Source organism: Oreochromis aureus, linkage group 3 (assembly GCF_013358895.1).
Source record: "Oreochromis aureus strain Israel breed Guangdong linkage group 3, ZZ_aureus, whole genome shotgun sequence".
NCBI classification, from domain to species: Eukaryota; Metazoa; Chordata; class Actinopteri; order Cichliformes; family Cichlidae; genus Oreochromis; species Oreochromis aureus.
Genome location: NC_052944.1, coordinates 95,656,013 through 95,683,854, shown reverse-complemented (window position 1 = coordinate 95,683,854; position 27,842 = coordinate 95,656,013). Strand labels below are relative to the sequence as shown.

The 27,842-nt window shown below is 41.1% G+C and overlaps 1 protein-coding gene across 1 annotated transcript in view; it reads right to left on the bottom strand.

The window, feature by feature from the left end:
* Positions 1 to 3,526, bottom strand: part of LOC116333456 (ribonuclease inhibitor-like) — a 47,036-nt gene extending 43,510 nt beyond the window's left edge. Inside the window, exon 1 of the mRNA XM_039603084.1 lies at positions 3,486 to 3,526. Within this exon, the coding sequence (XP_039459018.1) occupies positions 3,486 to 3,526 (41 nt within the window). The remainder of the gene's footprint in view (positions 1 to 3,485) is intronic.
* Positions 3,527 to 27,842: the final 24,316 nt, after the last annotated feature.

Sequence of the window (27,842 nt, the reverse complement as noted above, 5' to 3'; positions counted from 1 at the left end):
CAACGCCTCACAAAGTGGCGGAGGACTCACTACAGTACCTCACAAAGTGGTCTGTACCTATCGCTAGCGAACTTCTCAACGCCTCACAAAGTGGCGGAGAACAACACAACCACACGGTTATAGAGTCGGGCTCTTTGAACTTACTCGGTGTTGCTTAGCGTGTAATATCAGCCTCGGATCCCGCCGATCGTCATTCGTCAAGGAGAGAAAACGGACAGCTCATCCACCGGCCCGATGACAAATTCTCACGTCTCGCTGACGTCAGGGTTCTCTCCTCGGTGAATGCCGACTCCAGGGATCCGGCTCGAAGGACCAATTAATGATAGGTTTGTAGCTTGAACCTATTCGCTGGAACGTTGAAGGCAATGTAATCACACAACAAGCAAGACCCGAGTAGGCAACATTCTTTATGTTTCACGTGCACGGGAGAGAACTGGACAGGCGCCGTTCCTTCGCTTGACCCCAGTTGCTCTCGTCCATTCCCCCGTAACACTGCTCTTTTATTGTGGTTACATGAATATGCATAGGTTCATTAACATATGACATAGGTATACATGTGAACAAAGAATACCTTGTGTGTGGGGGTCAAACTGTGACCCCAGGAAGACTCCCCAGAGCCGTCCATCTAAACAAAAGGCACTTAGACTAAAACAGACATAGATACGTTTATCCTACCATAAAACAATAAGACAAGGTACGACCTCTCCCATGCTCCTAAAATGTGGGTGTGAAAGTCAGAGAGCTCTGGAATGCACACAAAGCTTGCAGACTATTAAGGATCAAACCTCTACCAATCTACACCTAATTATAAAACTCTAAGAATATATAAGTAGATATTTCTAAGCATAAATGACAATCACAATACAAATCTAACATTCATCATGTAGAACTACTTAGAACAAAGTCTTTGGGAACATTTGGAGAACACGTTTAGGAAAGTAACATCCTGGTAGAACATTTTCTTAAAGCAAAGCAGAGCTGCAACATGACTGTGAGGATTCACAATAATAAAGTCACAATACTTTATTATTATGAAGACTAAAGTGCACCTTAATGCTGCCAATGAATACACATGTTCTTTGTGAAAGCATGAGCACAGCTGACATGCACCACACTGACCCCACTCGCCCCATTTCTTCATCCACTTCTTGCTCTTGTGCTTGAAATGAGACGCAGACGCAGCAAAAGTCAGAGGCTCTAAAATCCACAAAAAGGGGGCTTGTTAGATCAGGATATTGGATGTGATCCATAGAAAACATGGATAATACACCACTTTATTTGAAGACATCTGTAGCACTGCCTCAGTTCTGGATGTTTCCACAGACTCCTCTGTGCACCTAAAGAAAAGGTCAAAGGTCAGCAGCACATGTAGTTGGGACAATTCTTCATTTACAAACAACAGTCGCACAAACTACACAATTATTTTCCTCCAATGACGACTTTTCACTTGCAGAAATGGTCCTGTGTGATTTCTAGGCTGTGATATAAAAACTAGTTCCTAATGGCAGCGATTCACTCAGTAAACATGTGTTTCCTTCACCAACCTCACACACAGATCCAATAAGATCAGGAAGTGGGCAGTATAGTACAATATGTGTTACTTTGTACTGTACTGCCCAAACTAAAGATCTGCTGAAGTGTTGGAAATGATTCAGATGTTTATTTTGGACGATACAGCAGAAGATCAGACATGAAAGTGGAGATAACACAGAAGACCTGCAGCAAAGGGTCAGAGGTCAGACTGGGCCACTGGATTCAACAATGAGCCAATGATCATCAAGTAGTGACTAAAGCAGAGCCCTGACGTTCTGACATTTATCACACAGTTAGAACAAATGTCTGCTGATGACTTCATCTCATGAAATGACTGATAGATGTCAATTCATTGATCAGCTGAGCTGCTGCTGCTGATCTTCATCGTGCACAGAAACATTCAGCTTGTTTCAATCAGTAAATAACTCCCACTACTCTCAGTTTGAACTGTTCCCACTCAAAATGCTGTCAGAACAATGATCATTGTAGAACTTCACAAACATCACGTGTTGTTTTCCACATGTAAGATCAGCAAACATACAGAAACTTCCTGTTGCCACACACGGCCTCTAAAATCTCTTCCACGGTTTCTGTCTGAAGTCCACTCTCTGTGTCGGATCCACAGGAAACAACAAGATCTTATTAACATGGTTTTCAATGTGTCTCCTTCCAAAAGTCCAACCAATGAACAAATGTGTATATTTGTGGAGGCCGAACAAAAGCATGACACATTTGTCTGTTTCTATAAACTGGTGTCAAACACAAATATGAAGAGTTTCATTGACAGACTCCAAAATGCCCCCGCAGTGAATCACAGGGAAATCCTACAGTGTGGCCAGAGAATCTTAATGGCTCCAACATCAACACATCCACAATGTTGGATCCAGTTCTACCTCACAGAGTTACTAAGACACACCCTCTGCCAGCATTACAACAGCTCCACCTGCTTCACCTGCCTCCTCAGCCTCTGTACACCTGAAGAGAAAAGAAAGGCTCCAAAAGCTCAAATCTACAAAGGATTCATGAAGTTTCATCCAACAATAACATGTTTGCCTTCCACAGTGTGCTGTTAGACACCACTGTACCTCTGCCATTTCAAAAAGAGCAGCTTGGGAACATTTTGGCTCCAAACACTTTGTGTTTAAGTTCCTAATCTTTGTTTTCTTTGTGAAGCCGACAACATCTGGAGCTTTTTGACTCATAGAAACATCATTTTGTTCTTTAGATGACAGCAGATTGGGACTGAATAATCAATTACTATCAAACCAATAAAGACAAAATGCTGATTTTACAGGAACTTTGTTGGAGAAGCTGTAAAGACATGAAACTGGTGGAGATCCCAAACCAGTTGATAGTGCTGATTATTCCAAATAAAGCTGTTTTCCATTTGAGATGAAATGACTTTCTGTCCTGATATATAATAAAGATGTTAGTTGTTTTTGAGCCCCTGTATTAAAAGTAGATCCAGTTTAAAGTCAGCTTGAGTTTGATGTCTTTATGTCAAAGCTGCTCATGATGTTGAGCTGCTGATGGAATAAAAACAGTGAAAAATCTGCCTCAATATAAAAGCATGTAGTCCAGACTTAAATGTAGCCTATTGTTAGCTGAGGTCCACACACAGTGGGTTTTTTTTTACACTTTATTTTTTATTGACAGTTTTGTATAATTTTTTACAAAACACTCAGACCCCCAACATTCACAGAGCATCCAGGCTAGCAAACAAAAACAAAAAGAAAAAAAAAAAAGAACAAAAAAAAAAAAAAAGGACATATCCCTTTATGGTACAATCAGATCAAATAGCTGAACAACAGCATTGAAACATGGTATCAGAAATTATAATATTTTTCCATTTAAGTAAAGGTCTCATTTTTTCCAGTATTTCTCAAATTTATCCGCAGCCAGTCTTAGTGAAAAAGTCAGTCTCTCCATTGTGTAAATTTCCTTGATAATACCTATCCAGTCCAAGGATGACGGTGGATCCACGTTTAGCCATTTGCGAGTTATGGCTTTCTTTGCACCAGCCAATAATATCAATAAAAGATATTTGTCTGAATTCCTCAGTCCTTGTGGCAAATCACATAGATAAAACACAGTGAAATCAGGGGCCAAGTTCAAGCCCATCATGGTATTGATTTCTGTGATCACTACCAGCCAATAGGGGACAATCTTGGCACATTCCCAAAAAATATGAAAATGTCCTGCAGATACACATCCACAGTTCCTCCAACACTGAGCCTTGTCGGGGTCTTTACTTTGTTTACTCTTAGCATTCGTGTGACAAAAACGCACTGTGTTTTTCCATGCAAATTCCCTCCATAGGCCTGAGCTCGAGGTCATTACCACAGCCTTACACATATTGAACCAGTTGTCGTCATGTATTGTTGTTTCAGCCTCTTTTTCCCATCTAGTTTTAATATATATTGTGTCATTATTCCTACTTGTTTGTAAACATTTGTATAATCTGGATATCTGTTTCTTTGGTGCATTCCCCTTACAAGAGTCAAGGAAGATTTTAACCAAGCCCGTGTCCTCCTCTTCTAGGAATTTTATGTTTCTGTCGTAATGGTGCCTCAGCTGGAGGTATCTAAAGAAATCCTGTCTTTCCAAGTAAAAACTTCTCTGGAGTTGCTGGTAGTCTTTTAGTACATTTTTATCTGTAATCTTCCAGTAGCCTGTTATACCCTTATGTAACCACTGTATAAATCTCTTATCTTTATTTGCAGGTGCAAAATCCGAATCATAAGCAGGCCATCTTAAAGTCCGGGCACTTTTTTCAGTTTTCTCATATTTGAGTATCCTATGCCATATCTCTATGGGCACTTTCATTAGCGCCGGGAGCAAGTCTGCATATATATGTCTTTTAATGAGCGGTTGATCTCCAAGCAGTGATTGGAGCGGTATCTCACAGTAGGATTGATCTATCTCCTTCCATTTAGCCTCACACATTGGATCACACCACCCAATCATCACTCGCAACTGTGCAGCCCTATAATAGTCCTCAAGACACGGCAGAGCAAGTCCACCTTTGTCCCTTTGCAGTTGTAACATCTGAAATTTTATCCTTGGTTTTTGTTTGGCCCAAATAAAGTTAGAGATCATCCTATTCCAATCGTTAAATTGTTTGGAGGGTACTTGTATAGGCAACGCCTGGAACAAATAGAGAAGCTTTGGCAAAAGATTCATTTTTATTATATCTATCCGGTTATGCATATTCATTGGCAATAATGACCAACGCTGTAGGTCTGCCTTAATTTCTGATGTTAGTGGGACATAATTGCATTCATAGAGGTCGGATAGATCTGTGGGTATATGGATTCCTAGATATTTTATAGAGGAGTTACTCCAGTTAAACTTGGCTATCTTTTGAACATCTTGTGATGGGCGATAGTTATATAAGAGAATCTGAGTTTTCTGTAAATTTAATTTATATCCGGAATACATGCCAAATGTTTTCAATAATGAAAAAAGATTAGGCAGACTGATTTCCGGGTTAGTTAACGTTATGAGAACATCGTCAGCATACAGACCAACTTTATACATTATATAATTAATTAGTACACCTCTAATGTCTTTAGATTCCCTGATAGCTTGCGCCAGGGGTTCAATAAATAGCGCAAAGAGAGTGGGACTCAGGGGGCATCCCTGACGGCAGCCTCTCTCCAGTTGTAGTGTATCTGTTAAATCACCATTAATTTTAATCCTGGCAGTGGGTGAGTTATATAGAGACTGTAAACATCTGATGATTTGGCTGTTAAAACCAAATCTTTCTAAGGCCAAATAAAGATAATTCCAGCAGACAGAGTTAAATGCCTTTTCGGCATCAAGACTAACAGCTACTGATTCAATATTTTTCATTTTGTTTATTAGATGGAGAGCCCGCCTCACATTATCATGAGTTTGCCTATTTCGCACAAAACCTGTTTGATCTGTATCCGTTAGTTCTGAGGTTATAAATTCCAACCGTTTAGCTAATATTGTTGCAAATATCCTATAGTCAATATTCAAGACAGAGACAGGTCTATAGGAACCACATTCTGTTCTATTTTTACCTGTTTTGGGAATTACTGAAATAACTGCTCGTTTCCAGGATGGTGGTATCTCACCCCCTGTAAGCACATGGTTAAAGCAATCCCTCAGCAGAGGGGTTACTAGATGTCTGAAGTGTTTGTACCAGTCTGCTGGGTAGCCATCCTCACCGGCCATCTTATTACCTTTCAATTTTGAGATGGCCTTGTTAATCTCCTCCGCAGTTATTGTTTGTGTTAATCTTTTATTTTGTTCTGTTCCTATCGATGGTAAATCAAGTGAGGAAAGAAATGCCTTAACAGAGGGCACATCTATCCTGTGTGGTTCTGCGTACAGTTGGGTATAATAGGTTACAAAAGATTCTTTTATGCTTTTCATGTCATGACATATCTTATCATTTGCTGGGTTTTTAATTTTCTGAATGAATCTGTCAGCCTGCTGTTTCCGTATCCTCCAAGCAAGGAGTCTCTTGGATTTAGGACCATTTTCATAATAATTCTGCTTAATAAATTTAGCCCTTTTCTCTATTTGATCTTCGTATAACATATTTAATATCTGTTGTGTTTTTTTAATTTGTGATAAGGTATTATCATTGTTACTTTTCACATGTTCTGATTCTAGGTGTTTCAGTCTCGTAGTAAGGTCTTTTAAATACTTCTCTTTTTCTTTTTTTTATATGAGGACCACCAAATTAGTTTCCCTCTGAGAACTGCCTTCGCTGCGTCCCATAAAATACTAGTGGAAACATCACCATTGTTATTGTAGTCCATATATTCCTTAAATTCTTTTTTAACAAACCTTTCGAATTCTACATCATTTAGTAGACTAGTATTAAGCCTCCATAAAGACTCTTTCCGATCTGAATCCAAATGGAGTGTCAAGTACACCCCTGCATGGTCTGAAATATCAAAAACCAACCGAAGTGTACGAACAGGAAAATGATGTTGTGTTGGCTGTGTTACAACGAGAGGGGAGAAACACCGGGCCAGGCCCTGTGTCAGCCTTCTCTCCCCCCCCTTTTTTTTTTTTTCTCACGATATAATCAACTCATAACCCACCAAGTTGACAGGACAACCTGCACATTTTCAAATTCTTAAGATCATGTTTAAACTCACAAAAGAGAATTTTCTTTCCGTCAGTAATCACTTGTGTTGTTCAATCATCAGAAAACGTCTCACAATTTGACTCTTAACCACTAAATTTGTTATTTCATCACTGGTTGGTCATACCAGTCTCTTTATTTTCTTTTTTCTTTGAAGCTAAATTGTTGTCCTGCAACCCAGAGGGTTTATTTGTTAGTAATGGATAAACTTTATCATTAAAAGAAAACAAAAAAAAAAGTATGTTAATTTTTGCTGCTTTAACCTTGCTGGAAAATCTTCACATGTTCATGAGTGTAAGCTGTTTTTTCATTGCATGTGTGTGCATTTGTAGGCAGGTTAATTTTAACTTTTTCTCAAACTAGGCGTTACCTTAAAAGGAGCCTTTCTCTCACACTTCTCTGCTTGTGTGTGTTTTTGTTGCACCTTTTGTTGTGATGCTCCGGACGCCTTCCCAACCTCCACAAGTCTGTTGACCCCAATTTTGTGTTAAAACTTCTCTTAATTTCTCCTCTAATTCTCTCCTCGCTGCTGTCTGTTTCACAGCTGCTGATTCGTGCTGGGTGTGGTTCCCATTACTATAATTTTGCTTCGGCCGCTGTGCTTGTGGGGGCAGTTGGTCCAGGTCCGTAGCTTCCTGTATTAACACACTAAGAGATTTATTTAATATCATTTTCATCACTGTTAAACAGATAAGCAGGCAACACGCCCACCTTGACAGCGCAAACTGCACGCCAGTCTCCCAACACATTCCTCTTTCTGCTTCTCAATAATTCTCCACTACTCACCTCTTACTCTCTCTCTCTCCTCTTTTATTATTTTTTATTACCCCACAGAGTAATACACCCAATTATGCCCGTCTATCTCTATGTGGCTCCAAATTCCCTCTTTATTTAATTTCACACTCATCAGGGGACAGGCACACAACAATTTCAACCACTGAAACGAGGAATTCAACCTTTTTATATTTCACCTATGATAGAACTCAACCTTAGATGTGAAAGCATTCTCTTGTTCTATTCCAGAATAAATGTGAACCCGTGATTACACGGCCATTCCAGTGTTATTCTGTTATCGTTTGAGGGCCCTCAGCTCTCAGGTGATAAACCTGGACCTCCAGACGCCGCTGGTCCGTACGCCGCGTCCAACGTACGGTGGGGGAGCCAACCCCAGGGCAAAATTAATTTCCACAGGTACACTAGGCGTCAACCTTTGATCTTAAAGCATTCTCTTCGCACTAATGTCCTCCTATTCACACATCAACCGTCACTGTCACTGTGTTCACGCTTCACACACAGAACAGCACCCAGAGCGCGCCTCACACACACAGCGCGTTTCACCAGCAGTGAGACCCACAGAGAGCGCTTTTCATCAGCGGAAATTTACACAGAAACCTCTGAGCTCAACTGTTAGAACTCTTCCGAAGCACAACTGCACCATATACCAGGTACCCCTTTCACTGCGCTTATGGCCGCCACCACGGGGCAAAATCGCATCATAAAACAGAAGTGATGCACGTCCCCGAGGCTCAAAACCGACACCATAAACCAGGGTCTACTTTACCTTTAATCGGGGTGAAGTAAATATTTTACTTATAATTTTATGACCGCAGCCCTCGAGGCTCAAAACCGACACCATAAACCACCGTCTAACCTCTTTTCAATGTGCTGAAACCAGCAACCCCTCACTACTGCACTTACGGCCGCATCACCAGAACACGGCCGCATCATAAACCAAAACCTACGGACGTGTTTTTCGCATTACAGCGTTGCTGGCGCTCAACCGCACCGTAAGCCAGTATCTGCTTAACCTTAATTTTATACTAATTTCATGGCCGCATCAACGAGGACTCAACCAACACCATAAACCAACTTCAAAACCTCTATTCAATGTACTGGACTTATGGCCGCGTCTCCAAAGATTCTAATGTATTATTGCTACAGAAGCCAGTCTTAGACAAAGTTAAATGTGGAAGGTAAAGTGGGCTGCAACTAGCTCAACGTAGTATATTATTAGTTTCTTGGTAGAAGCAGTTTATCTAACACACTGGAATTCAGCCTCAACTTATGTTGTTAGTATCTCGTGCCAAAAACCAGACACCGACAAATTTAATGTGAAAATACGTGTAACTCAGCGAACAGATTAATTTGGAAAGCCCAATATGCACATTTGGTATTTATAATACAACAGGCTGTGCTTACCTTTCTGTTTAGGCCGGCCCTCTGTTCGCCTCGCCCCACGATCTCACCACAGGCCAAATCTGCCCCTCCTCAGCACACCAAAGATCCGGGTCACCAGGCACTAAGTTGTTAAAATCTCCCAATTCTTTTAATCTTTGGGCTGAAGGAAGGACAATACTCGGTGTATAAATGCTCAATCAACAATCATTTATTTCCATACAATTCAACACTTAAGAGCATAAGAACCATCATGATGGGGAGACCTGCCTGCAGAGGGTCACAGCAAGTCTCAAAATGGTGACGGGTTACTCAGCCTTTTATAGCCTCTAGTAGCCCCCACCTAGTCGTAAAAGCCTAAACATTCACATTCTTTCTCTCACAGGTCAAGTTATGACCTCGGCTCCTTGTTTTTATGCTCTCTGTAAAGGTGGGGGTATGGAATGTGGTCTGTTTCTTCTATTATAGGCACAAGGTCTTCTGCACACAACATTCTCTTCATGATTCAGCAGTATGAAATGTCAAGAAACAGTGTAACACGTTCAACAGTGTCGAGTAATACAGGTCAATCCAATAGATCTAATGATTTTCACACTCTTTTAAGTCAGAAGTATAATGCAAACTAAAACTACATACTGATCACACCCTCTATATTAAGGGGTATAATATGATCTACAGCAGTATCATAATTCAACTACTTTGATTACAGATATAAGGTAACATATGATAACATATCTGTACATCTGTACAAAACAGGCAAACAAACTACTGCGATCATTCTGTCTCTACACAGCCATCTCCTCAGAATCTGTTTTACTCTCAACTTCCTGCAACAACGCGTCGGGTTTGCCTTGCTTTGACCCCACAACAGAGGCTATAATGTTTTCTAGGTGAGGATTTCCCTTTGCTTCCTCCTCAACTCTTTCCAACACCTCCCCATACCCATCTTTCTTCAGATTATCCACAAAGTTTTCAAATATAGTGAGCAGAGGAAAGGCGTACTCAATCACATTCTCGCTAAGGTTCGGAAACCCGTAGAAAAACCCTCCACTGTGCAAACCAAACACTCGTCCCTCTGCATCGAAAACCGGGGAGCCGGAAGAGCCGTGGTACATGAGGGTGTTGTAGGTGACGTAGATATTTTCATACGGGTCGTTTTTGATCTGCTGATTGATTTCGCAAAGACTGCAAAATTCCTCGCAGTCTTCTAAATTGTCATTATTCTCAGCATGCTCTCGCCTCTCTTTCTCCACGACCCACGTAGGACTCATTTTTTTCACTCCTCCTCCTGGGTGTCTGACGACACAGGCCTCGCCGTCTGAAGGTACAGGCCCAAATCTCTTAAGGAGCCCCGGCGGTACTTTCTCTGTTTCCAGCTTAAGTATGACATAATCTAACTTATCGTCGCCGATGAACACCTTAGCGCCGAGGTTGTTCCTTTCTGATTCTTGGTCTTCAAAGTTAAAGACCACGGTAACGTTTACAAATTCACGCCAGTTAGGTGTGTTTGATTTAACCCAGTAGTCGAATAAGCGGGCGTTGGTCAAGACAAAGTTGTCAAATAGCACAAAGCCTGTGCCTTGCTTTATGAAGGAACCGGTTATGAGACAAACTGACTCGCTCAATTCGAGCAGCAACATAACACTGCGAATTTCAGTAAAAGACTGTCGGCTCTTTCCAAAGCACTCCTTCCTGTACTTCAGTGCTTCCAGAAAAGAGTTTTTAGGGAATCTACTCTCCATCCATCGTTTCAGACGCGGATACTGCTGACAAAGTAGACCGTAAACCTCCTTACGGTCAATGCTGCTGCCCGTTTCTTTGATTGACGTTTTTAGACTCAATCCGTTCTGTCGTGCTACATCTAAGACCGATGTCATTCCACCACTGCGCTTTGCATTATTTGATGCTTGTGGAGGTTTCTGCTGCCCTGGGATGGCTACATCCGTATCTGCTCCCTGTGGAAAACATATCTGGAATTTCTTATTGTCCAGACAATCAATTATGTCTGTGCACTCAGTCTTACGTTCGTCGTCGATGTTAACCAGCTCAAAGTAGCCCAGGTCATCGGTGAAGCAACCGTCTCTTTTCAGAGCCTCGGCCGCAGTTATTCCCTTCTCCCCGTAAACACAAAGATACTTGAACTGTTTTAAAGCGTCATTTTTTAAAAAACTTTTCTCTTTTTTGGCATTTAGTCCTCCCTTTGTACCGATGTAAAAGACAGAATAGCAATCTCTCGCTTTAACCATTTTCTTATATTTATTGAAAGGCCTCCGTGCAAGCTTGAACATGTTACGTGTGTCGTCTGAACTGGATTTCAGTCTGGAGCGATGTCCGTGTGGGTCCTGCAGGAAATCAGAGTTGGAAAAGTTGTTAATGTAGCAAAAAACAAAATGTATTGCATTTTGTTCATAATCTCATTAAAGCCGTGATCTTTTTTTTTAATCGCTTTCACTGTAAATGAGTCTGCAAAGTTAAAAAAAAACTGATTTACATTTATCCTTTATTACTTTTATCGGACATCATCCGATCTCATTTATACACATTTAAGAAATAACGTGGAAAATATCCTTTTGTTTGCATTTGGAGACTCGGCATTTGAACCGTCCCCAAATATCTGGACCAGGGAACCAACTCCTCAAACCGGTAAAAAGGTCAAGGACACAGTTACATGATCGCTAAACTAACCTGTTTTTGAACCATATAAGCATGAGCCCTGGAATCTTGGCTTTTAAAAAAAGAAGCATTTCACATTACTTTTCTTATGTTCAGTATACAGGAGTTGCTGCTCACACTCTGAGTTGCACTAATGTGTCTGTCAGCTGTCCCAATTGGAATGTCAGGCCGCACTCACGCCTGACACCTCAGAGACCTTATTTCCACGAGCCCTCGACTCAGCTGCAAAGTGCTTACGGGGTCAGTTTCCTTTTCATCAGAATTATCTGCCGTCATTCAGACATAAGTTGAGCAACGGTTTAACCAATTTTCCATCAAAGGGATTAAACAGAACATAGGATGTAAGTTAAGGAAATATAAGTTTGACTATGGAGCCTTCAGCGTTCACAATAATGGATTGCATTTCTCTCAGTCAACTGACTGTTTAGGGGGTAAAAGCGGCTAATAGTTAGTGGGCTCTGTGGTTGTTGTTTGTTAATCACACTAGGAGTGAACAAAAGCAGAAAAAAACCCTGTAAAGATGCAGACTGTGAAAGTCTGGTTTATACCATAAATCTTACCAGCTGTATCTGTTTTTGTTTTTTGTGTTTTAAGTTATAAGCACGTGTCAAGACTTCTGTCTCCCATTGCTGATGTGATCCTCCTTTTTTGTTCCCTATTAATGATCTACGGTGATTTGTCCCCATAAAATAATAAGGCTTTAATGAAATCATTGTGATACAGAGATTTGGATTCTTGTGCATGCTTTGGATAAAAAAGTAATTTTGTCTACACTGAATGTAGTTTACCGACTGCTCCTCAGTCCAAACTGACTTTATGGTTCATACGTGTCAACTCAGGGAACTCCTGCCGTGACCTCCGCTCTGTGAGCACACACACACATACACACACACACACACACACACACACACACACACACACACAAGGAGAGAAACAGAAAGATCATTAATGCAGCAGCTCTTGGATTTTCACTCTCTGTCGGATTTCGGAAGAACGGTCACATAAATTTCATTACAAATTTTTTACTTTTGTGTCTTTAAATCCTTTCTCGTTCAAATTGTTTATTCACATAGTAAAGAAGTAGCTCAGTAAGTAGGAACAGCGTTAGTTTAAAGACATTTTCTACAATAATTTCATCATCCGCAGTTTGTGAAAACTGCGGGTAAAAAAATAAATCTGCAAATTCACAAATGATGGACTCTTTTCAGAGGTACGCTTCATGTACCTTAAACATACACTTAAAAGATGTGCATTAGGCTGCACACTGGTTATGCCATTACGGATTTTGCTCAAGAGTCTGTTTAAGCTAAAAACTTGAAATATATATGTATGTATATTTTAACATAGATAAAATGTTTTTGGAGTCACAATTTAAACACTGTTTGAATAATCAAAGAGATATTTATAAAGGACAGGCTTACCGTGAGCTGTATTGTCTCTTTTGCATAAGCCACACCAGAAAAGCTCTGTGCGGATAGCAAAGTCTGCGCTGTGGGAGTGTCTGGACCCTCCACGCCACACAACCTCGCACTGGTCCCCAGGGGCACGGCAAACTTGTAAGCCCTAGTTCCGGCTCCCGGAAAATATGCTTGAGTTGTTCTTGTGTCCAACAAAAATGAGTTCTGCTATGTTTTATTTTTAATGTTACTGCGTTAGCACAATTTAAAATCAAAAAATGATTAGTCTCCTAAATGAATGGCATCTTGTTAGACCGGGGACGGGGGCTTAAAAAACTAATATATTGTTTTTACATCTTGTACACAGTTCAATGAAACTCGAAAAGTGGGACACACAATATGGAGATGATGACTCGCCATTTGTTAGGGAGGAGTAGAGAGTAGAGAGTGTAGAGAGGAGGAATTCCCATTCATGTACTCTGCAATGTGCATTGTGTCCTTGTTTTACTTTTTTCTAAATAAATAGCTGTGAAAAAACCCATCAAAGTTGAGGTAAGTATTCACCACAGTATCGTGTTTTTTATTATTAGGGTCAAATTTCTCTTTGTGTAAAAAGTTAGGCCAACATCCAAGTGTCAAAGGTCGGTTCTAAAAAACAAGTCAGTCCCTTTTCACTGCTATGCAGATGACACGCAGCTCTATCTATCCATGAAGCCAGGTAACACACACCAATTAGTTAAACTGCAGGAATGCCTTAAAGACATAAAGACCTGGATGGCCGCTAACTTTCTGCTTCTTAATTCAGATAAAACTGAGGTTATTGTACTTGGCCCTGAAAATCTTAGAAATATGGTATCTAACCAGATTCTTACTCTGGATGGCATTACCTTGGCCTCCAGTAATGCTGTGAGGAACCTTGAGTCATTTTTTGACCAGGACATGTCCTTCAATGCACATATTAAACAAATATGTAAGACTGCTTTCTTCCATTTGCGCAACATCTCTAAAATTAGAAATATCCTGTCTCAGAGTGATGCTGAAAACTAGTTCATGCATTTATTACTTCCAGGCTGGACTACTGTAATTCATTATTATCAGGATGTCCTAAAAACTCGCTGAAAAGCCTTCAGCTGATCCAAAATGCTGCAGCAAGAGTACTGACAGGGACTAGAAAGAGAGAGCATATTTCTCCTGTTTTGGCTTCCCTTCATTGGCTTCCTGTTAAATCCAGAATTGAATTCAAAATCCTGCTCCTCACATACAAGGTCTTAAATAATCAGGCCCCATCTTATCTTAATGACCTTGTAGTACCATATCACCCCATTAGAGCACTTCGCTCTCCTCTGCAGGCCTACTTGTTGTTCCTAGAGTATTTAAAAGTAGAGTGGGAGGAGAGCCTTCAGTTTTCAGGCCCCTCTTCTGTGGAACCAGCTTCCAGTTTGGATTCGGAGACAGACACTATCTCTACTTTCAAGATTAGGCTTAAAACTTTCCTTTTTGCTAAAGCATATAGTTAGGGCTGGACCAGGTGACCCTGAATCCTCCCTTAGTTATGCTGCAATAGACGTAGGCTGCCGGGGATTCCCATGATGCATTGAGTTTTTCCCTTCCAGTCACCTTTCTCACTCACTATGTGTTAATAGACCTCTCTGCATCGAATCATATCTGTTATTAATCTCTGTCTCTCTTCCACAGCATGTCTTTATCTTGCTTTTCTTCTTTCACCCCAACCGGTCGCAGCAGATGGCCGCCCCTCCCTGAGCCTGGTTCTGCCAGAGGTTTCTTCCTGTTAAAAGGGAGTTTTTCCTTCCCACTGTCGCCAAAGTGCTTGCTCATAGGGGGTCATATGATTGTTGGGTTTTTCTCTGTATCTATTATTATAGGATATACTGTAACATATAAAGCGCCTTGAGGCGACTTTTGTTGTGATTTGGCGCTATATAAATAAAATTGAATTGAATTGAATTGAATTGAATCCCTGAAGCTTATTTGTGCCACAGATGCTAATTCAGTGACTGTGTGTGAATACGGGCGCGACGCTTTTTTCCCCACTAAGGCTTACTTTACACATACGAGGTGGGCGGTCTGTAGGTTATAAGCATTAAGAAATACTGATATTGATTAGAGAGGGGTTGTTGACTCCTCCTTGGTGTGTGTAAAACAAGACCATTTTCTTTTTAGGGATTCCGTCTATTTTCTGCTAATGAGAAAACCTGATGTAAAAGGAGCTCAAACATGAAGAAAAACTCTTTACTTTGGTCTGAGAAGGAGTGGCTGCACAAAACCAAAATACCTCATCCGAGGGTGTTTTAATTGTAAAAGTAAGTATCCTAAGTATTCACTAAGGGATATTCATTTTTTACACAAATGAGGTGGGCGGCCTGTAGGTTACAAGCGGATAGAAAGTTCTTCTTTTCATTACAAGCGATGGTGTAGTCTGCCTCCACCCCGCTCTATAAAAATGCAATTTGTTGCTAGGCTGATAATCTTAAAGGTTTTTCATTGCGTCTGTAATATAAGAAAATAAAATACTATTGAAAGAAATGGTTCTCTACAGACAATAGGAAGTCACTCTTTTTTTTCCCATTACAAGCGCTGGTGTAGCTTACCTCCACCCGGCACTATATATGTGTAAATATATATATATATATATATATATATATATATATATATATATATATGTAATCCGTTACTAGTCAGATAATCTTAAAGTTTTTTTATTTTACTGTGCCTGTCATATAAGAAAGTAAAATTACATCCGCTATTGAAAAAAGAAATACTGAGAAAATTGTCATGATATTTAAACATTCAAACTATGAGTTTGTCTGTGGAAAACTAACTGCTGCTCTGTCTCTCTATACAGCACTGACTCAACAGCTGTGTCACCCCTATGCTTCAGGAACCCCCTCCCTCTAAAAACTTTTTTTAATTTTTTTTCTCACAACAGGTGGCGCGATTATGGATCATATTACACACTTCCGGAATTCCCCCCCCTCCCCTCTCCGGATGCAATTCGTCACGCTTAGGGATCAAATTACACACTTCCGGTGGGGGAGGGGAGGGGTCAAAAGGTCAAGGCTAGGGTCATCAATCAAATTTTGACACAAGCCGTATGGTTATTTTTTTGCTATAGTACTTTTTTCTTTGAGAAGGTACCATCTGTGAATTCTGCAATTCTGTTGAAGAAAGATGTTGAATCTATTTAATTATTCTTGAAAAATAATTGATTTCTGTGCATTTTTTTTTTCACCCTGCATCAAATTAAAGTTGATTACATCGATTAAGCATCATCAGGTGGAGGGTGGGGGGTGGTTCCCTATTTTTTTTTGCTGGAAGTTTGCAACCCTATTAGGTTGCTTAATATTTCTGCTAAGTACTCTTTAAAATACCAGAATAGGGAGGATTAAGTTTATTAGATTGATCAGTGTTCCTGAACTATGAAATATTTTGGGTGCAGTGTATTTTTTACATACAGGTATAACAGAATAGCTTTAGTGTTATTGTTTATTTAAACTTGAGTATGAACTTATACAAAATGCAGCAAGATATTAAAAAAACAGTTTTATTGATTAAAAAACACACTATATCGGATTCATATCGGTATCGGCAGATATCCAAATTTATGATATCGGTATCGGTATCGGACATAAAAAAGTGGTATCGTGCCATCTCTAATCCAAATACGGCATTTTAAGCATCCTTCCCATTAATTCGGACACAGCTACTGTGGTGGTTACGGTGACATCATGCAGTTTGTGTTTTGACCTCCAGAGGGCGACAAATCAGCACAGACAGAGAGCTCCATTCAAACTTTGCTGCTATCAGTAATAATTCTTCAAATATAATCATCAATTTTTGAGCAGTTATGAACAATCTACACATGTGCGACAATACTGAACATGTCACATGACATACCTTAAACATCATGTGATCCACTCTTAGTCTGCACTTTCATTCATGACTTCAACAGGTTGAAATGAGCTTTGAAGAAACATTCAGTGAAATAAAGCTTTCATCACAGGATTCATGTGAGTACCAGATGAACTTTGTACTAACAACATCTTCAATAACAGAGTCTGTTGATGCTGCTCACTGATTGGACGGTTGGTTTTAGCTCTGCTCTCAGTCTTTACTGCACAGGTGAAGGTAGAAAGTGTGAATGGATCTATAGTCTGGAAACAGAGAAACATGCTGAACATTTGAAGCTTTGCAGCAAAAATGTTCATGTTACAAATACAGCAGAGCGTGTTCACACCTGCAGCTACAACAAGGTTGCATGTCTTCACACGTCAGCATGTGAACTTTACTCAGACTTAGACTCAGTCTGAGCAGTCGGATGGCATATTTCTGGAGTGAACACATGAAGGCGTGGCCCTCTCACACTCTTCAGACAAACTCCCGCCTCCTTCCAGGAAGCAGCTCACCTGTGTGTCCGTGTTTAGTTTCCAGGAGTGGAGTGGTGCTTGTTGTTGGTGTCTGTGAAGAAACTGTAAGTTTGCTTTGTTTCCTCCTTTAACAGTTTGTCAGCCTATGTTTGATTTCTTCACACAACAAACTGTGTGTTTTTATTTCCGGTCTCTCCATTAAAGTCAGTGTGTAATGTTTTCCTGGCTAACATCAGCTGTGTGCAGCTTAGTTCCAGCACAAACAGCACAAATCTGCCGCTCCATAGTTCACGGTAACAGACTCACAGCTGGACCAACGAGGCCAAGTGTGTCCGCCATTCTGAGCTACGTTCTTGTTTGTGTACTTATAGTTTGTACTTTGTGAGTTCATTTAGATGATGAGCAGTCACTCAATTCAATCTTATTTATACTGCACCAAATCACAACAACAGTCGCTTCAAGGCATTTTATATTGTAAAGTAGACCCTACAATAATACATACAGAGAGCAATCCAGCAATCATATGACCCTCTTTAAGCAAGCACTTTCCTCACATTGGGAAGGAAAACTCCCTTTGAAGAGGGAGAAACCTCAGTCAGAACCAGGCCTAGGGAGTGGCGAGCATCTGCCGCAACCGGTTGGGGTTTCTAGGGAACCGTAGAAGAAATTCATCATGTGACCGCATATTTTCGAAGAGTCAACCACTTTACTCATCCTGCAAAGAAGAGAGCCTCATTGCATGAGAGTTAAGTACATTTAAGTTCAAAATCTGTTGAACATCAAGGGATCAAAAACAAGGTGTTTTGATTGTTTTGTCTGAACAGTTATAGACAAGCTTGAAAACATTTCACAAATGTTTCAGTACTTTGGTAAGCTATGCTATTAGCCTATGCACCTAGCATGATGTTAGCTAAAAAATTGCTGGATGATGATTTTTTTTATTTTTTTTTCAAAATGGTGGGGTTGGAGTGACTTGTGCCAAGGGGCCTATGTTAAGTTGTGCCAGTGGCACAACTCACCCCAACCTATGAATATTTTAAACATATTTTTATTGTAATCTTTGGCAAACATAAGGAGAAACAGCTGGCAGATCATTTAAAGGCACTAGCAGACTTTGTGTATTCATTTCTTTGCGCATGCTCAAAAGCCAGTTAACGGTATTTCAGTGTGCACAAAGAAATGACATTTTGATCCAGCTGAGTACAAAAACCTCAGTTTTATCTGAATTAAGAAGCAGAAAGTTAGCAGCCATCTAGGTCTTTATCTCTATAAGACATTCCTGCAGTTTAACTAATTGGTTTGTGTTACCTGGCTTCATGGATAGATAGAGCTGCCTGTCATCTGCATAGCAGTGAAAATGTATGCTATGTCTTCTAATGATGCTGCCTAGGGGAAGCATGTATAATGTAAACAGAATTGGTCCTAGCACCGAACCCTGTGGAACACCATAACTGACCTCAGTGTGTGAGGACTCTCCATTTACATGCACAAATTGGAGTCTATTAGATAGATATGATACAAACCACTGCAGTGCAGTACCTGTAATACCTACAGCATGTTCTAATTGCTCTAATAGGATATTATGGTCAACAGTATCGAACGCTGCACTGAGGTCTAGCAGGACAAACACAGAGATGAGTCTACTGTCAGATGCCAGAAGAAGATCATTTGTAACCTTCACTAAAGCTGTTTCTGTGCTGTGATGAGCTCTGAAACCTGACTGAAACTCTTCAAATAAGCCATTCCTCTGCAGATGATCTGTTAGCTGTTTGACAACTACTCTTTCAAGGATGTTTGATATGAAAGGAAGGTTGGAGATTGGCCTATAATTAGCTAAGACTGCTGGGTCTAGAGATGGCTTTTTGAGTAAAGGTTTAACTACAGCCACCTTGAAGGCCTGTGGTACATAGCCGATTATTAGAGATAAGTTGATCATATTTAGGATCGAAGAATTAATTAATGGCAGGACTTCTTGGAGCAGTTTTGTAGGAATGGGGTCTAAAAGACACGTTGATGGTTTGGAGGAAGTAATTATTGAAGTTAACTCAGAAAGATCAATTGGAGAAAAAGAGTCTATCTTAACATCAATGGTACTAAGAGTTAGAGATGGACCGAGCCGATATTACGTATCGGTATCGGTCCGATACTGACCTAAATTACTGGATCGGATATCGGCCAGAAATAAAAAATGTAATCCAATCCATTAAATATCAAAAAAGCACCTCACAAAACTTGCCACACGGTGTAACTGGGCTCATAACCGTAGCAGGTCGGAGCAGTGTGCCTCACGTGATAGAGGGGCTGTGTGTATTTGTAGCCTCATTACCAAACCAGCATTTCATCTCCGAGGAAGTTATCCCAGAGAGAAGTAAAGCAAGTGTGTAAGTTCATCTCTGAATGTTTGTAAAGCGTTCCCATGTTAAGCTTAACAACCGATATATGGAGCGACTGCCTCTCTCCCTCCCCTTCCTGCTGCTCCTTCAATCATGAAACTGCTTAATGATCAGCTGATCGTCTGTGAAGGTTCTCAGTCATCCAGGTCATCGTAGTCAAAGGAGTTTGCAAAGAAAAGCGTCTGGACTTCTTTAAGTTGCTTGAAGACGTTTCACCTCTCATCCGAGAAGCTTCTTCAGTTCTAAGGTCAAATGGCCGAGAGTCCCAGATTTAAACTCCTCTTTCAAACCATCTGTCCTCTCTGTCCAAAATGTGAACTCTTAAGAGCCACCTCCACAGGACAAGACTCAGCAGTCCATCTGCATCTTAAGGATAAAGGACACTCTTTCAAGGATGCCAATGTTCACATTTTGGACAGAGAGGACAGATGGTTTGAAAGAGGAGTGAAAGAGGCCATCTATGTCCACTGTGAGCGACCATCTTTGAACAGAGGCGGTGGTTTACGACACCAACTGTCTGCCATCTATAATCCAGTTTTGAGTTCCCTCCCCAGACGCCTTAACGCCCACTCACATCCTGGGCCATCTGACCTCAGGAATTCACATGACAAGGTGGGGCCAGGTTTCACAATGAGCTCACCCGAAACCCTGGCTGATTAGGTCCCACACCCGCTTTCACACCTTGGCGCATGTGCTTAGAGGATCACCAGGGGGTCCTTTGTCCCTCCTTGGGGGGATACTCCCACTGGGTTTAAATCTGGGACTCTCGGCCATTTGACCTTAGAACTGAAGAAGCTTCTCGGATGAGAGGTGAAACGTCTTCAAGCAACTTAAAGAAGTCCAGACGCTTTTCTTTGCAAACTCCTTTGACGATCAGCTGATTGGCTTTTTGTGTCGCGAGTCCGTCTCTCTTCTTTGTTTTTGGCCCACTTTGCACCAGAAAGAGGAAACCAGCGGCTGAACAACAGCAGCACGTTTAAGCTTGATAAGCTGTTGTTAGAATTTATTTAATATTACTTTCTACACCAGGATCCTTTTCTCGTAGCTGACGGCTGGTAACTGTGCAGGGGCGGATCTAGCAAAGTTTAGCCAGGGGGCCGATAGGGCATGAACAGGGAAAAGGGGCACAAAGACATACTTTTCTTTCTTATTCTCATTTAAAATGTCTAGCTTTTAATAAATAATTATCTGAATCTTACACCCAAAGTTTTAATCTGATGTAAAATGTATAGAAGTCCATTACTGTATATAGTAACTGTTAAGTCTAATATACCATAGTAAGCTATAGTACTTTTTCCTTTGGGAAAGTACCATCTGTGAATTCTGCAATTCTTTTGAAGAAAGATGTTGAATCTATTTAATTATTCTTGAAAAATAATTTATTTCTGTGCATTTTTTTTTTACACTGCATCAAATTAAAGTTGATTACATCGATTAAGCATCATCAGGTGGAGGGTGGGGGGTGGTTCCCTTTTTTTTTTTTTTTTGCTGGGAGTTTGCAACCCTATTAGTTAGGTTGCTTAATATTTCTGCTAAGTACTCTTTAAAATACCAGAATAGGGAGGATGGAGTAGGTTAAAGTTTATTAGATTGATCAGTGTTGCTGAACTATGAAATATTTTGGCTGCAGTGTATTTTTTACATACAGGTATAACAGAATAGCTTTAGTGTTGTTGTTTATTTAAACTTGAGTATGAACTTATACAAAATGCAGCAAGATATTTAAAAAACAGTTTTATTGATTAAAAAACACTATATCGGATTCATATCGGTATCGGCAGATATTCAGATTTATGATGTCGGTATCGGTATCGGACATAAAAAAGTGGTATCGTGCCATCTCTACTAAGAGTAGCTGTAGACGATATTACATCTGTGGGATGATTATTGGTAATTTTTTCTCTAATGATAAAAATTTGATTTGTGAAGAAGTTCATGAAGTCATTACTAGTTAACGTTAAAGGGATGGTTGGCTCAAAAGAGCTCTGACTTTTTGTCAGCCTGGCTACAGTGCTGAAGAGAAACCTGGGGTTGTTCTTATTTTCTTCAATCAGTGACAAATAGTAAGATGTTCTGGCTTTGCGGAGGGCTTTCTTATAAAGCAGCAAACTATTTCTCCAGGCTAAATGATGATCCTCTAAATTTGGAAGCATCACTGTCATGGCCTCGCTTTAAAGGCACTTTAACCCTTTAAAGTCGGTCAGAGCGACCATGCTCCATTTTATGTAACGATTTTTAAAATCCCGTCAGAGAACCGAACCACGTAAGCTAGTGCAATAATTTTCTTTGCATATGAAACCAGAGGAGTTGTACTTACATCTTATGCCATCATCTTGTCCTAGGTCACGGTTTCCTTTCCACATATAGCTTTGCAAAAATTGCATAAAAAGTGCTTATTGCATATTGCATGTCCGCCATTACCCACCCGAAACCGGAAGTGACATCATTTTCGCAGTGTATAACTATACTGGTGTTTTTAAAAGTCATGTTTGACTTTATGCTTTTATGAATAGTTTCTGGGATTCTTAGAACTCAAATTGCACTGCTTCAAATAGTTTAATTTGATGCACATGCTGTTTTCTTTCCAAATTTGCATTACATTTTTCGTTTTTGTTTCTTCTGCAGTTTATAAAAATTGGTGTATTTCAAAATAAAACTATGAATACACTCAAAATAAATTTCCTGTTGTTGTAAACTATTTTTTGCAACTTTTTTGTATTTAAAGTTTTGAGGGATAAACCTCTTAAATTTCTCTAAGTAGAAATATATGTAAAAAACCCCAAAACGATTTTCAACTTTTTGTAGTTTATTGCACTTTTTGCAATTTATGTAGTTACTATGGACTTAATGCATACATATTATTAAAATTTGGGCTATAACAGTTGTATTGATGTATAGCAACTTGAAATGTTCCCAAAAATGGCACTACAGCATGTAAAAATATAAAGTAAGCTCTGGCGGACTTGGTTCTATGGTACGTCTTAAAGGGTTAAGTAAAAACTGGCACAACGCACCCTACTCTCCCCTAATCAGAACTTAAGCTTCACTAGTCTAGCTTTAGCTTATTGTTGTTTTGACTGCACGAACGCAACTCGGCACTTTTCATTAATTATAACAAAACAAACAAAGTGACTAACTCACCGTTGAGTGGATTGTGTGAGGATTGTGTGTGCTTAATCAATTGCCAGGGTTATTTTACACTGTCAAGTAATATTGTGTCACTCCCGCCACAATAACCGGATTTCCGTAAGTGGGGTCTGATTTCACCTTGGTTACACATGTGACTCATCACATGATCAATAGTGGGTCAGCGATCCTCTTTCTTTCCTCTTTTGGTTTTAGAGCTGAAGAAGCTTCTCGGATGAAACGTCTTTAAGAAACTTAAAGACCTCTCTTTTCTTTCCAAGCTCCTTAGATCACCATGACCTGGATGATTTAGAACCTACAGACATATTGACCTGGTTTCTAGATTACGAGAAGCAGTTCCACCCCGTTGTTTTTTTTTCTTTTTATTCCTCGGGAATATTCCTCCACTGGACTCAGTAGTCATTTTCACAAAACCTTTATTCATCTTCAGTTACGCATGCATCTTCTAGAAGGGGAGACGTTCCAGGCAGGTGTTCCTCTGCAGATCTCCACTTCTTTGTTCGTTACAACCAGTTTTATAGAAGCGACCCCATCATAAAACCCCCCATCGTGTGTTGCAAACTCTGTGTTTGTGTATGTATGTGCAAGCACGTGAGTGCCTGTGTGCGCGTACCCGTGTGTCTATGTGAGTGCACGTGAGTGAGTGTGTGCGCGTACCTGTGTGTATGTGTGAGTGCACGTGAGTGAGTGTGCATGTGGGTGTGTGAGTGTAACAGTCAAAGCACTGTGTGTGTCTCTGTGTACGTGACTTCCTGCCGGTCATAAAAGTATTCTCCTCTCTCCCCTCTCTGCTACACAACACAAAAAAACAGAGTTAACATATTACAAACACTGAGACCCCCAGTCTGCATCCATTGGGACATTGGCTTCTTGTTGTCTTACATTTACAGATAAGCATGTGGAGAGTCTCCTGCAAACCTGCTTTTAAGTTATGACAATTATGAGCTTTTATTAAATTCAGGTAAAAACATCAGCATCCCCCGACTGTAGCTTCCTGTCTCCTTTTATGACAGGCAGAACTCCAGTGTCAATAAATTCCTTTCCCTCTAAACAATTACACACACTCTCAAGCCTACAGCTAAGCCAAACTAAAACACACAGACAAATCCTTCCCTATTCCTCTGATCTACTGCTGGACCCTCTCATCTAAGCAAATTTAACACATTATATTCTAATAATTGTTTTCTTGTACTCACAAATGACAGGTCAGAGGTCAGCGACTGTAACTCAGTTACTCCTGTTACTGTGAACTCACTGAATGTTTGTGGTTTACCTCTCAGACTGACTGAAGTCCACAAGAAGAAAATGATGGAGGAAGCGGAGGACAGAGCAGAGTCTGCAGGATCCAGCTGTCCGTCTGTGACCAGTGAACAGTCCAAAGGTCGACCTCCAGTCTTCAGTGGTGAACCTGGACCAACGAGGTCAGAGAGCTGAACTCAGTTGACAGAAATAATTCTGCACTGACTTTATAATTAGTGTTGATTCTGGTTGATTGTATGACTGTGTTTGTGAGCTGAGAGGAAATGAAAATGAATTTCTAACAAAAATCAGTTTTGTCCAGTTTTCCTGTAAAAAGCTGAACTCTAATCTAAGAGGATGTTACTGACAGGAAACAGCTGCATTATCTGCAGTCTGTGTGATCACAGCTGCTTCAATCACTTTCATTATGTTTGTGTCTGCAGAGGTCAGAGGTCACAGTCTGCAGGATCCAGCTGCCCATCTGTTAGGAGTGACCAGTCCAAAGATAGCAATCCAAACTTCAGTGCTGAACCTGGACCAACGAGGTCAGAGAGCTGTGATGACTCCTTTACATGTTTGTGTTTTCCTGGATAAATATGACCTGAAACATCCTCAGATTGTTACAAAGATTCATTAAAAAGAAAACAATGAAAGAGAAAAGATAAAAATGTTAGACTTGGTCATTTGCTGTTTGAGGACAGTGATGTTGATATCTGTGGGGAAAGTGTGAACTGAGTGGGTTCATGTTTGTCTTTAAAGAACAGAGCTGCTCTGATTCTGTTCCTGATTACCCCAAGTTTGTGTTCCAGAGGGTGATGGGAGTCAAAGAGGAGGTACTGGTCCGTGTGTGTGGGCTTCCGGTAAACTTCAATGTTGAGGTTGCCATTCTCTTCAATGTGCACAGCGCAGTCTAGGAAAGGCAAACAGTTGTCCTTTGTGTCTTCCCTGGTGGACTTGATGTTTTTATCCACGGCGTTAATGTGCGCAGTAAAGGATTCCACTTCTTGTGTTTTGATTTTGACCCCAGTGTCGTCTACATATCTGTACCAGTGGCTGGGTACTCTCCCTTTAAAAGAGCCAAGAGCCTTTCTTTCTACTTCTTCCATGTAAAGGTTGGCTACAATAGGTGACATGGGGGAGCCCATGGCGCAGCCATGTTGTTGTCTGTAGAAACCCTCGTTGGATTTGAAATATTTAGTGGTGAGGCAGAGGTCTAACAGTGTGCAAATCTGATCGGGTGTGAAGTTGGTCCTGTCTTCCAAGGAGCTGTCTTCTTGTAGTCGTTTTCTGACAGTCTCCACTGCTTCCGTGGTGGGTATGCAAGTGAAGAGAGAGACTACATCAAAGGACACCATGGTTTCATCTGGATCCAGGGTAAGTTTCTGGACCTTGTCAGTGAAGTCGGGGAAGTTCTTGATGTGATGTGGGGTGTTCCCTACAAGAGGTGCTAGGACGGTAGCAAGGTGTTTCGAGGTGTTGTAAGTGGCTGAGTTTATGCTACTGACTATGGGTCTGAGTGGGACCCCTTCCTTGGTGATTTTAGGAAGTCCCTAAATGCAGGGTATGGCATCCCCTGGATAAAGGCGGTGATATGTAAGGCGGTCAATGATTTTGTCCCTTTCAAGGTCTTGAAGGCAAGCTATAACTTTCTTTTTGTAGCTGCTTGTGGGGTCTCGCTTTAAGGCTTTATAGGTATTGTTGTCACTGAGGAGAGTAGTGATCTTTGTGTGGTAATCTGTTGTGTTTAGGACCACAGTGCACCTTCCCTTATCAGCTGATAATATAGTGATGTTGTGGTCTTTGCTCAGGGAAGTGACGGCCTTCTTTTCTTGTAGTGTAAGGTTAGACGGAGGGACTTTGGCACTGGAGAGGGTGTCTGAGACTTTCATCCAGATTTGCTCTGCTTCTGTCTGTGATAATTTATTAATCCGTATGGCGGTTTCTGTGGCTGTGATGAGGTCCACTATGGGCAACTGTTGCGGAGAAATGGCAAAATTGAGTCCTTTGGCTTGTACTTTCTTTTCAGGTTCAGTGAGATTCCGGTCTGAAAAGTTCTTCACCCATTTTTCCTGACTGTCCTCAGGTGTGTGTTCTTCTCTGAGTTGTGTAGATTCAGACTGAGGAGTGAGTGTTTTTGAAAGCAAGGTGTGGAATTTCCTGCGTTGTCTTTCTTTTCCTTTAGAGTGTTGGGCCCGCTGAGCCTTGTCCACAAACTTGTAAACCTCTTCTACGATTGGAGAGGGTAGAAGGGTTTCCAGGTCCTGCAGAGTCTGGCTAATCTTGCTCTGGAGGGCATCTATAGTGAAATGGACCTGTCTTATCCTTTCACTTAGAAGCTGATTTTGTGCTCTCTGTAGAATCAAGTCTGCTCTGTGTCCCCTGACAGTGGATCCAAGGCGCAAGCTCTTAGGAAGAACTCTGCTTTGTCTGCATCTCAGGTTGAAATGAAGATGGTTCCTATAATCCGCTAGTTTTCTTGATTCCCTTTCATACTCCAGCACCAGTTGAAGGGTGTTCCTCCCAAATTGGCAATATGTCTGTGAAGGTTCTTAGTCATCCAGGTCATCGTAGTCTAAGGAGCCAGGTTTCACAATGAGCTCACCCGAAACCCTGGCTGATTGTGACCCACACCCGCTTTCACACCTGGGCGCATGTGATTAGAGGATCACCAGGGGGTCCTTTGTCCCTCCTTGGGGGGATACTCCCACTGGGTTTAAATCTGGGACTCTCGGCCATTTGACCTTAGAACTGAAGAAGCTTCTCGGATGAGAGGTGAAACGTCTTCAAGCAACTTAAAGAAGTCCAGACGCTTTTCTTTGCAAACTCCTTTGACTACGATGACCTGGATGACTGAGAACCTTCACAGACATACAGCGAAGCTCTCAATTTCCCGGTCATCAATGTCCCTACCCTCACCTATGGTCACGAGCTGTGGGTAGTGACCGAAAGATCACGGATACAAGCAGCGGAAATGAGCTTCCTCCAAAGGGTGGCTGGCCTCTGCCTCAGAGATAGGGTGAGGAGTTCAGAGTAGAGCCGCTGCTCCTCCACATCGAAAGGAGCCAGTTGAGGTGTTCGGGCATCTGGTAGGATGCCTCGTGGGCACCTCCTGAGTGAGGTGTTCCGGGCATGTCCCACCAGGAGGAGGCCCCGGGGCAGACCCAGGACACGCTGGAGAGATTATATCTCTCGGCTGGCCTGAGAACGCCTTGGTGTCCCCCCGAACAAGCTGGAGGAGGTGGCTGGGGAGAGCTGGGGTGCTTAGGCTGCCGCCCCCGTGACCCGGACCCGGATAAAGCGGAAGAAGATGGATGGATGGATGGATATTTACTTTGAATTTTCACTTTATACACAAATTGAAAGGGAATCCCAGTAAGGCTCCGTGTTATGTCATTTCAAATTGACAATGACATTTTGACGTGCTGCTGTGTCCGTCGATCCTGGAGGGTTAATGAAGTCTGAAAATTATCACAGCTGGAAGAGAGTTAACAAAAAAACAGACTAAAAATGGAAAATTATTTTCAAAATCTGAGATACAGATTAAAGCTTGACAAACTTGATTTAGATTACATTATCTGAGCAGACACTACTGGATCTTTACCCTGTGCTTGAACGAATTTTTCATGATTCCTCCACAGAGATGACCAGGAGAGCTCAGAGGTTTCCAGTGGTCAGTCTACCCAGCAGCATCAAACACACCTGGACTCCGTATTTACGGTCTGTACGTGTGCAACAACTACTTTTACATCTATTCTGTTTACAGTCATCTCCA